Below are 12,605 nucleotides of genomic sequence, written 5' to 3' on the forward strand. Positions count from 1 at the left end.
CTTTTAATTATGTTTGAAATTATGAACATTGCTCAACATCATGAAAATTAAACCTTATTTTCAATAAGCAATCCTGAAAAATATTTGGGGGTGCTTAACTTTTTTCCAGGTGTATATGTTGAGTCATGCTAGTGGTGAATATGGGCCCCGAAAGTTGAATCATGCTACCGAAACTCAGGTATAAGTGTGAATATGTTTAAATACGACGTTGTTTCCTCGACTGTTACGGACACTAACCAAGTGGTTGCAGATACTTTATTAATATTTTCAAGTTGTATTAGTAAAGTAAATCAGAAACCTATTTTGTCTGACAAAGAGGTGTGGTTTTTTATTAAGATAACTTACTGACATACGATTTTGTTTAAAATAATTACATGCGAGTTCCTATAAATTTATATTTTTATATTTTTGATGAAATCTGTTCGTTAATCTTTTGGGGCAATAAAAATGATATTCTGTCGACACATAATTGTTTGCATTTTGAAATAAAAGCGAAAGCACAAAAGTTTGTTATACCTTTTGTAAATGTTTTTGTAGGAAATGGAGGCAACAAAGCAGTTCTTGCTCCAGTTTTGGCGGCATTAATTATTGTGGCCATTGTGTTGGTGGTGGCGCCAATTACAGGAATAATCGCTTTTAGAATTCAAAAACAGAACAAAAGACAAGGTATTTTGGCTTTCTCAGTTGTCTGTTGTTTTAAAATGAGTATATATTTCGAACACAGTCATATAGACAACATAGTTAGAAAATCATTTAAAAGTTGTTAAGTGAGTTAATTGCTTATTGAGGTCGAATTGGTATAAAAGTTTACAAATTAATGGGCTGGTTATTCAAATCAGTGCTCTTTAACATACACATTTTCGTTACTCTAAACTTATAATAGCTATGTTTCTTTATTTTAAAAGAATAATACTTTTGATGCTATTCATAAAATAATTACAATGAACTGTAAAGGTTTTTATCTGGCAAAAAAACGTTAATTGAGTATGTATGAGATACAAGACGCGTAAGGGTTTTAGAAATATATAGGTGAAATATGACAGCTGTTTAAAGTATTTCTGCCTTTATAGTTGTTCTGTGATTTTTAGTTTCGATTGCTATATTTTAACTATGTAATCATTTCCACTCTTGTAGTTTCCAGACAGCGTGAGAACGATTGTGATATGTGAGTATTTTGAAACACTCGAGTTTAAGGTTTTTTTGTAGAAAATACTTTTTTTTACATAACTCCAGCCTCAAATTTAATCATTCGTTTATATGTGTCTGTTTTTTTATCTGTATTTTTGAAGTAATTGTTTTTCCGTACTGATTTAGAATCTGACATTTGCTAAAAGTGTATTTTTGCTATCTTAGGTACGATACCGAACTTGAACTTATTATTACCACATGCTTATGTTTTTATTTGTTATTGATAAAGTATAGAATGTTACAATGTGTACAGCTACTCTGCATTCAATGTAACTTTTGAAGAACTTAACATATAGTTTTAAGACCATACATTCGAATATAAGCATATATATACATGACTTTTGAAATAACAGTTAAGTATCACGTGTAGTTTAGGCACTAATAAAACGCTAATATTATGATCTAAATAAATTTTGTAACTTGATTTTGATTATGGTTACAATTTTTGTGTCGTAATTGGAGTTTATGTAAAGTAATACTACATTTCTCTGGTGTGACATGTATCAGAAAAATTTAGTTCACACTTTTACCATTTCAGCCTGTATTTATTTTGAATTGGAATACACACACACACACACACATATAATAATTATATCATGTATGTTTTCGTTTGTTTTGCTTGTTCTATGTAGAAAGAAAAAAAGCACACACATACATAGTTCTATATGTTCCAGGTCTGATGTAGTATGCGACAAAAGAGGTGACGTTGCTTCTGGACATAGTGATAAAGGACCTGATATCATTCCAGATCAAATGTTTCGTGAAGGTAACATCATATTAATATCATGTTAGTTAGCAAGATGGACATAAAAGTAGAATTCCAGGCCTGATTACGCTGTACAGACTAAGCTTTATTCTGCTCTGAAGACACGAATAACAATCTTTTGAGAACCTCGTTATGTTTGTTCATTGTTTCTAAGCTATTTATCTTCTGATGGCAAGTGAATACAACACGGTACGTTATATTTGCATATAAATGAAGAATAAGTCATGCAAGTAACTACATACGCAATATCAATTTTCATTTAATCAGATACAAATTCATTAAAAACAAATAATAATTACATACATTATTCCAAAATACTGTGTCGTTGGACAAATACTGTGAGACTTGATCAAATATTAGCTTCCAAAACATCGAACAGTATTTAATACATGACCTTAAAGGACTGATTCTATTTGTATAATCAAGTGCTTAGTACTGATATCACATATATTATTCTACTTTATCGTGTTAATGTTCTGTTGATGATCATAAAAAGTGTTGCATATATATATATGTGTGTGTTTCTCGCAGATAAAATTAGTCCCTCAGCACAAAAGTTCTCGTTTAAATTCTGGTTAAAGTTTGTGAAGAAGTGTTATTTTATTATTATTATCCGATGGTCGTTGCAGATTGTGTTAAGAAGTTAAGTTGCTCTAACATGACAATAGTTCCACGTCCCTCAATCTGTTGATCTGTCTTCATGCAGTTAAAAAGTGGTTTATATGGGAAATTGAGCTCCGTTTCATTCCAAACGTTTCTCTAACTTTTTGGAGTCTTCGTTCCTTTGTTTTTTGTAAATTCGGAAAGTGTACCAAATATAATCTCATGTATTACTGAAAGTAATAATGTATACAAAAATTTTATAACTGTTTATCTTGCTACATAATATGTCAATCAACAACATATCTTTTGAGATTTTTTGGGAAAGCTGATATTGTATATGTAGAGTCATTTGTGGGCATTATCTCACTTTAATTGTCAAATGTGCAAATATTATTTATTTAATATAAACTTATCTCGAGTTTAGATGGACTTTGTTACTTAGGAATTTGTGTGTGTGTGTGTGTATATGAGACCTTCATGGTTACACAAAAATGACTAACATATAACCGCGAGTGCTTGTTGTTAATTTCATTTTTGTAAATCTCTTTGGTCTCAGACTTTCTTCAAATAATTTTACTGCTCATTCTGTTCATTCATTGATACGTTCGGGTATATCAGTATTTGTCAAACTTATTAGATCTTCCCCCCTTTTCTTCTCTGTAATGCACTTTGCCTACACCCCCCACCCCCCAAAAGAGCGCTCAACGCATTTAAATAGTGAGTAGATTTACTAATATAATATGGTTTTTCTCATGTGTTTTATATCTAACTAAAAAATAAACATAGCTGAAGTGATTTAAAGCATATAATTGACTGATTCGTCAATAACTTTCAATAAACATTTACTCTGCCTAAACAATCTATCAAAGAAGTTAGATCAATACTTGTATATATGACCGTTATTATTATATTTTCATTAAGTAAGCCGCTAATCTAATTTGAATACAGTTCTTTTTTCAGTTATACCTGCTAATATTCATATAAATTTCTAACCAAGTATTAAGTTACGTAATACTTCTTAAGTAACTAGGAAATCAAGCAAATATTAGCTTTGAATTTTATAGCACTCTAAAATAGATCTAAAAGAAAAATATACTCCCGTGCTTATAAAGAAAAAACAGGTAATGAATATACGTAAAATAATGCCTTCTATGTTTGTGAATATACATAAATTAATTGCTTTTAGAACTTCTTTACAAAACAGTTCATATTAAATTTTGATGTCCAGAAAGTATTTGAATGAATTAATATGTTCTATTTTCTTCATCAGGGCTAGTTGATTGTGAAGAACAGTGTTTACAGCTTCTAACGTCTACTAAAAACTCACATCGAGATATATTCCGTGAAGAATCTGTTGTATCTGGTGATAGAAAAATCAACGTTACAGGATCTTTAAACGAGTTTGGCCAACCTCGGAATAATAGAGAACTTATGAAGGTAGTCGTTATAGATAGAATTAAAAACGTAATGCGTTTAATTTTTTCAACACTCTGAAAATGTCCAACGTTACGACCAAAAACTCATTTCAGGCACCAAATATTTGAACCTTGGACCTGAAGTGGCCCTATATCTGAAATGTAAATATGTTTTCTAAAGCGTTGAAAGCAGATAAACACATTATTACTTACAGAATTGGGGAGAAGGGAAAGACAGTTGTATGTTTCACAAATATTCGGAGTGAGAAATAGGGAGGAGATTAAGTTGGTTTGGTCGTTTAGAGCTTTTTTCTGCATTTGTTTTTAGACTTTTATTTATTTATAAAATTTCCAAGCTATTTAGTTTTTTACCTTTTTCGCTTCTTACCCCACCTGTCTCAAGGTGACTGTAACGGTCACTTCCGGTTATTTGACACATATAAAAACCTGTTCACAAACCATTTCAGTCTGTACCTGATGTGGCCCGGCATGGCCAGGTGGTTAGGGCGCTCGACTCCCAATCAGAGGGTCGCGGGTTCGAATCCCCGTTACACCAAACATGCTCGCCCTTTCAGCCGTGGGGGCGTTATAATGTGACGGTCAATCCCACTATTCGTTGGTAAAATAGTAGCCCAAGAGTTGGCGGTGGGCGGTGATGACTAGCTGCCTTCACTCTAGTCTTACACTGCTAAATTAGGGACGGCTAGCGCAGATAGCCCTCGTGTAGCTTTGCGCGAAATTCAAAAACAAACAAACTGTACCTGTGATGCCTTTACTGGCGAAGCCATGGTCGTTAATAAATGAAGTATTTTGAAACGTACAATTGTCTATGTTTTTCCTCAATTCTGTAATCGTGGACAAGAACCGACGATTTCAAGTATCTATTATAAATTATTACTTTTTATTTATCTTTATTACATTTTATGTTTTTCTATTTGAAGAAGAAAAACTTTAAGAGGGAAACACTTTTAAAAGACTTAAGTATTTGTTTTTGTGAAGTTAAGCACAAAGCTACACAAAGGGGCTATCTGTGGTCTGCTCACCACGGGTATCGAAACCCGGTTTCTAGCGTTGTAAGTCCGCAGACATACCGTTTGCCATTGGAGGGCAGACTTAAGTAAAAAGAATTAGCCATCCAATCTGGGTTAGAGACCTAGATATGGTTAAAACTAGAATAATAAGCGTAATTCCGTAACTTAACTAACGAACAAGTGCGACGAAATATTTCTTAAATGGGCATTCTAATTTTTGAACATAAAACAAAAAATGAAACAGCAAAAATTCCTAAACGTATTCATTTTAGTAATTGAATTTATCACGAGAGTAGTTTAACACTTTTACGCAATCTCCTTAGATCTGTTATTTAGATTCGACTAACAAAAAATCGTGCAAAGAAAGTTCTACAAATTTTGCATGATTAATTACAAATAGATAACGTGAAACTTATCTATAAAATCGCAGTTAAAATTTTTGTTTTACGTAAGTAGGATTATAGATTTTTTTAAGTAGTTTTAACCATACAAAATGGTTTATTCTTAATAAATATTCGTGAGTTTCGAATAAAGAATATCTTCTTACTCATCATTCACTGATTTTTCTGCCTTAATTACTTCTAAGCAGTTACAGTTATTTAAATAGTCTTCCTTTGTTTATCAGTTATAATTATTCACTGAGTTTTAATAAAGAATGCCAAATTAAGTTCAAGATTTAAACGATTTATTTTAGGCATTATATTATGGTCCTCATGTTTTAACCGGAAATTGACAAACTCCAAAGTTTATTACGATAAAAAAATGCACTAGATCATAGTGATACGTTTTAATTTCTACAATGTCTGTGATAAGTGTTGATGTACGTTTTAATTTCTACGGTGTTCGTGAGAAGTGTGGATGTACGTTTTAATTTCTACGATGTTCGTGATAAGTGTGGATGTACGTTTTAATTTCTACGGTGTTCGTGATAAGTGTGGATGTACGTTTTAATTTCTACGGTGTTCGTGATAAGTGTGGATGTACGTTTTAATTTCTACAATGTTTGTGATAAGTGTGGATGTACGTTTTAATTTCTACAATGTTCGTGATAAGTGTGGATGTGGTTTTCTTAGAAACATCAGCTAAAAACTGTATGTAGTTCGCTAATTTTAACGTTAAAACTTAAACTCTAGTATATCTTCCTTATGTGGTGCGAGACTTATTTTCTGTTCATAGTTTATGCTATAAAGAAATTAAATGTATAAGACAGTTAATTTCAAATTATGCTATCGAACAAGCATTATAAATACCGCAAGGATATGCGTGTGTCCCGAAATTATGCTCAAGAGTAAAATAAACAGATAACTCTTATTCCATTTTCACAGAACTGATTTCAATTAAAAGTTCGAAGTTGGATAAGATGTGGTTCGACATATAACCTTGTACTGTGAAAAGAAAACTTGTTAATCATATACACAACAGAACCATTAATGGGAGCTAAGATCATGAATAGCATGAATTGAGGTTTGATTATTTAAGAAAGAAAAAGGTCTTCATAACTGTAACGTTACCAAAACTGTGACTTTATCTGTATATACGTATATATCTTTAAAATATTTGTTACAATCTACCATATTAGGCTAATTTTCATTGTTATGATATCAGCGCGAACACACAAAATTATCTCATTTTCAGATGCTTTCGTTAGTTGTATAGTCGCATTTTCGCTACAGAATTAAACATACAGTTTTGGGCATTAAAAAGTGTTCATAAGATTGCTTAGTATTTGTAAGCAATTTGTGAAAACACACACAGTATATTCATTTTATTTTCTTACCAGTTTATACATATATAATTTGAAATGCCATTCAACATACAAAAATATTGTTATAACAAACGGCTATTTTTTTTTTCAAAGTTACTTAATTTCATAAAGAAGCTAATGCCTAACATGGGAATTCTTTATATGAGGCTTATTGATTTGAAACTCCAGCTAAAACTTGTACACGGTTGGGTTTTATGTTTTCTTTTTATGCCGTGTTCGCATGTTGTATTCTTCTGTTACAGGAAGACGATTCGTCAGGTTTTCAGTCAACGTTATACGCTAAGCGGCATCAAGTTTCAGTAGAAGGTTCGTGGAAATCTACTGACCAGAAGTCACAGGCAGGGTCTTCCGAGGAAATGCTAATAGCTAGAAATATACACGAGAGTGCAGTTTAAATAAATATTAACTTGGCGAAGTCAGCAAAAGGTAATTTAGATTATGTACGTGTTTATGAATTGAAAATAATTTCAGTTTGGTTTTATTTTCCATCTACAAGATAATAAATTCGTCGCAAAGATTATCGATGTTGACAACGTTAATGTATCAGTTCTGAATTTATATATCAGCATTGGAATTAGTTTTATTTCATGATTTTTGTGTAACAACTTTTATCATAGTAACTTATGAAAGAAAAATACGGTTAACACATGTGTTACAATTTCATTTCAAAGTAGAATGAGGTGGAAATATTTCGGTTTTCGTCAATAACTAGCTATTGCGAAATGTTTTCCCTGTTTATGGTTACTAAAGCGCTTTTACGTGTCTATAACTAGCTAATCAAGCATATGTCAATTGTATGGAAACTATCAAATGATACTTAATCATTATTTCAAGAATAAAATACTTATTTAATTGACCTTATACAAAGAGTTTTTAAGTAACCTTTTTTATCTTACTTGATTTGTAATCAAAGCTTAAATAATCAGTTGTAAAGAACATTGAACTAATCTATTATATAAAATACAAACTTGCTTTAGGCTAACAACAGTCTAGTTAGGCTTACGATAACCAAAGGTGCCTGATGAAAACTCCAGCAATGGAGTTGAAAACTTAAAATGAATAAACCCTTTAACAAAGTTTGGATAACCATTTGTGGATTATATATTATTATATTTATAACCCCACATTCATTACGATTTTTTAAAAAAGTTATTTGAAAGTTTAAGTAATTCTGCTTAGATAACCATGAGAGCCTTTGATTAACATTCTTCATAACTATGTTAGGAGTTCATTAGCAGTTACATTGAGTTTCCTAAACAGTCTTTATAAAGGAGTCTTTCTCCGAGCATTCTTTATACAACCTGAGAAAGAAATGGTTACGGGAGTTATTAGCAACGTCTTAATGAATATATTTGTTTTATAAATTGGTGCATTATTTAATAAATGAATTTTGATGCAAGCGTATGGTAAAGTTCATTAACACCGACAGAAATGAGAATTAACATGGTTTATTTTGTTCTCCAAGCACGAAGATCGACATTCTCGAGAGATTCACTTGATCAGAGAATAATCAAGTTAAGCGACAATATTCCTAGAATTCGTGGAAATGTTTCTTCTTAGTGATAGCTAAGGGACTAAAAGCTAAATAATTAAATAACTTAAACTCATTATTAATGTTACGTACGCTTTCTGCGTGTTAACATGTTAAAGCAACTATTTTTTTAATTAAAACAATAAAACGAAACACAAGTGTCTTGATCATTTAATCGAGAACACCTATTTTAATATATGTGTGTGTAATTTCTCATGCATTTACCATAGACAGAATTTAACAAATCATCTATTACTTATGAAAAAAATGTTCAAAGTGATAACTCGTTTTATCATAGTTGTTTTACATGTCTGTAACGTAATCTAATCTGTGGTTAAACTTTTACAGTTAACAAGTGAAACATTATTTACCACATCGTATTTAATTAAATTCAGATAAAGTACAAATATAGTCGAAGAGAATAGCTATTTTTTGCATAGAACTAACTAAATTTCTACGTACAGAAATTTCGTTAAACTATTTTCTTATATTTCAGTCTTGGTAAATAAACCATAAAATAGTTTTTCATTCTAACTAAATGAAATTGCACATTGAAGTGGATGGTAATGGACGTTTTTAAAGAAATAGCTGTTCTAAAGCTGTGTAAATTTCGTTTCGGTTTGAACACATCAACATTACATACTGTTGAACTGGTTTTATTTTCTTACACTAAGGATCTAAACTTATCAGAATTTTTGTTCTCATACTAATTCAACCCTTTTCGTAATAATCAATATAAAATTTTCAAATTTTGAAAAATAAACACATCCTATATTGATTTTAATTCAAAAATGGCTACGTTTTAACGAAACCGACGTTGTTGTTTATTTTATTTTATTAATTATGAAATACTATGGTAGCTGGTAAAAATGTAAAGGAAAGAAAAACAAAACTCAACATTGCTCAAAAACTGAAGATAATTATGAAATACAAATACACTATTTTACAATTACTCCACGGTTATAATTACATAACTAGGACACATTTTTAAGCTTTGGTTTGTTTTCTAATCTAAATTGAATCTTCAAAAGAATAAAAACCTATTTCGTTCAGTAATGATCTACTTTAACATAAATGAAATGAACCAAGCTAGGACAGAATTTTGAGACTAAAGGTTTCATTTAATTGTAAAGCAGAAAATCGAAATATTTTAAATTTGTGTGTATAAGCTTACCAGATTTTAACTTGACAAAAAGTTTCCCATCTTTGATCAAACAGCATCAAAGTTTGATTAACTATATTTTTCAAGGTAGAAAATTAAATGTATACCACGATTTGGTAAATTACATCTTTAAGATATCAATCACTGAGCTTATTGGCAATTCCTTTTTATAGAAACTTGATAACCTACATATCTACAAACCAATGCAGCTTACGAGACAAAGCAGCTTTGTTGGTTAAAACATTTGTCCCGTAAACAGAGTCGCATATTAAGTCCCACTTAATGTCAATTTCGAGACATAATGACACTTTTAACATTTCTGACTGGCTGTATTAGGCCTAGTAGCTAACGTGCCTGTACTATGAAGCCAAAGATTCATGGTTTTCGCTCCATTGCCTCAAAAACTGCGCTCTGCTCTTTGGGAACGTAGGCCACTATAATAGTGGCGACGGTTAATCCTCACTGTTTGGTCAGACGAGAGTAGCCCAAGAGTTGGCTGTGGGTGCTGTTGACTAACTTTCTTTTCTTTCATCTATCAGTTCAAACCGAAGAATGGCTACGAGCAAATAGCCCTTTGCGTAGGTTTGTGAAAAAGTTATAAAACAATCCTTTCTATTTTTAAAGTTGTAATTTTCTTGATTTGTTACTCTGCTTATGCACTGGTTATTGGAGCGTGTGGCACGCGTGTTAGTCCTGAGGTTGCTTCTGATCAATAGATGCTTGAACTTAAATTATTTTATTCAACAACGATAACTCGAAGGTATGTGTTTTCTATATTCTAGTTATAAACACATAAATCGTGACTTATCCAACCATGAATATCAAGCAATTTTACAGTAGAAAGTAAATTCTGTATTTCTACAAGACTAAACATCAACTTGCATTTTGTCACAAGAACACATTCACTTAGTTGCAGAAGCTAGATTGGATGGTAATTTCGCTTCAGGAAAAACAAATAGTTGTAATATGAAGAACAGAAACACAATCATTATGTTGAAGAAGTGTACTTAAAACATTTGTTTTTAATTTATATGATGTATTGGATGTTTTAACCAATAAAAACGGAAAAAGTTCGCTTAAGTGTTTCTACGTAGTTTGTTTAGAAATGTCGAGGTCATTTATAACTTGTGTATTCAAGTTGTTCCGACTTAAATTAAGTGGTACAGGTTCAAATGAACACTAAAATAATTTATTTATATATACATTTAACAAGTTAACAAGGGTTCTTTATAAGTTTGCTTTAAGTAAGTTTACTATTCTTAGTTACCTAATAGTACATCATTAAAATAACCTTACAGATGTTTTGTTTTTCAGTGGTACCCAATAAAAGACCTGATGTACATCAATTTAATGAAGTGCTGTGTTCAACAAGCATCTCTCGATCGAATATGAACTTGTATGTTTAAGCAATGCCGAACTGTAGAAAAGAAGAGCCTTACTAAACTTGTTAAAATACTTTTGCTTGTTGACAAGTTGATAACATGTTCAGATCCAAGTTATTATAATTATACATAATCCACAGTGACCAGCTTTATAAAGTGAAAAATGTACTTAACATCTTAGAGATAAATAATCAATGGAATTTAACTCTGGAACTAACAACACGGTCCAATCCAATTGACTCTGTCTAGACAAATTAACGAAATGATGACATAAGTATTATCATGAATAAAATAATACATTTATTTAAGATTGTGCTTATTTTACCTTTTTTTCCTTACGTTGCTGTACTGTATTAGTTGAATACTGGGTCCATTGCACCCAGGAGTTAAAACTATACCTGGTTGCAATTTCTGACTGCTAATAATGTTGATTTATTTTAAAGCAATTGAATTATTATTTAGAAAATATACGTTTAGTAGTTGATTTATGTATTACTAAACACGTATGCTGATCAGACGAACGAAAATAAAAAAACAAAGGGTAGGATTTTATTGATTAATTAATTTTATAACTACTTTTTAAATTATGAACCAGTTAAAAAACTAAAACATACAAACATTAGCATGGTTTTAAATATGAGTATTGTAAATGAAGAATTCTTTGCTTCCCCTTTTTAATTGCTGAACTTAATTGTCTGACTCATTATGAACAATTACAAATATATTCAGTAATTGTTATTAATATCAGTTGTAAATGATTTCGTAGAAAGGTAAAATGATAGATCATAGAACGAAGTAACAATTTTATTTGATATAATGCTAACGATTTTAAACAATTTAATACTAATTTTGCTGGCTATGTATATTATATATAAATTCAAAATATTCTCAAACAGACGTAAGGAGGGTGTAAACAAGCAACTTTATTCAGCGTAAATCTGCAAAGAGAAATAATAATAAATAATTATTATCAACTACAGAGGAACTGTTCAGAAAATGCCGGTCACGAAACATACTGACCCGTGACCTATCAGTAATTTTTTTCTTGGTGATCGAAATTACACATAGAAACTGATTATGCCCAAAACATTACTGTTATCCTTGTACATTTCATCACAACAGTTTCATGGATCTCGACAAATACTTGCGTTTCTAATAAGCGAATTAGAACGGTTATTTTGACTCATGGCTACTTAGACCATAACTCACATGGAAATGTGTATTTTAATCGATTGTTCATTAATTTAAAACTGACTTCTATTCTGACGCTCGAACTTGATTCCGTATATTCAAAAAAATATATTTGGATGACGTTGAACACTTAAAAGTAGTGTATCTTTATATAAATATACAGTTTTGGAAATAGTTCTGGAAAGAGTGAATAAAAATGAGTATAAAACATAAATATTTCTTCTCCTTTATTGCATAAAAATAAACTGCATCAAAGTCCACTCACGTATCGATAGCTGCTTATATGTGAGGGACTGTCATCCAACTAATCAAAAAATGTCACACGAGCATAATGCCTATAAATTACAGGGTCATACTGTTCCCAGTAGTAGTATGGTAAATGCACTAATGACTCTTACGACAGAAAAAGCACATAGCAAATGTGTAGAAATCAAAGATTTACCTGGTGAAGTCTACTTCAGGCCATATACTGAAGCAAAATTTCTTGTTTCATTAGGAACTAAATGGAAACTCTGAAAAGTGTACGTGAAACTATTGGAGTTTATAATCGAAGTGGTCAAAGTAGAACGCA

General features: G+C 31.0%; 1 protein-coding gene across 2 annotated transcripts in view; it reads left to right on the plus strand.

The window, feature by feature from the left end:
- Positions 1-11,358, plus strand: part of LOC106467241 (nephrin-like) — a 139,452-nt gene extending 128,094 nt beyond the window's left edge. Inside the window, exons 9-14 of one of the 2 annotated variants that reach the window (XM_022395976.1) lie at positions 538-666; positions 1,135-1,165; positions 1,863-1,954; positions 3,828-3,994; positions 7,011-7,208; positions 10,776-11,358. In XM_022395976.1, coding sequence (XP_022251684.1) covers positions 538-666; positions 1,135-1,165; positions 1,863-1,954; positions 3,828-3,994; positions 7,011-7,163 — 572 coding nt within the window. In that variant the 3' untranslated portion in view covers positions 7,164-7,208; positions 10,776-11,358. The remainder of the gene's footprint in view (positions 1-537; positions 667-1,134; positions 1,166-1,862; positions 1,955-3,827; positions 3,995-7,010; positions 7,209-10,775) is intronic. The other variant, XM_022395971.1, reaches the window with a different exon arrangement.
- Positions 11,359-12,605: the final 1,247 nt, after the last annotated feature.

This window comes from Limulus polyphemus, unplaced genomic scaffold, assembly GCF_000517525.1.
Source record: "Limulus polyphemus unplaced genomic scaffold, Limulus_polyphemus-2.1.2 Scaffold78, whole genome shotgun sequence".
Taxonomy (NCBI): domain Eukaryota; kingdom Metazoa; phylum Arthropoda; class Merostomata; order Xiphosura; family Limulidae; genus Limulus; species Limulus polyphemus.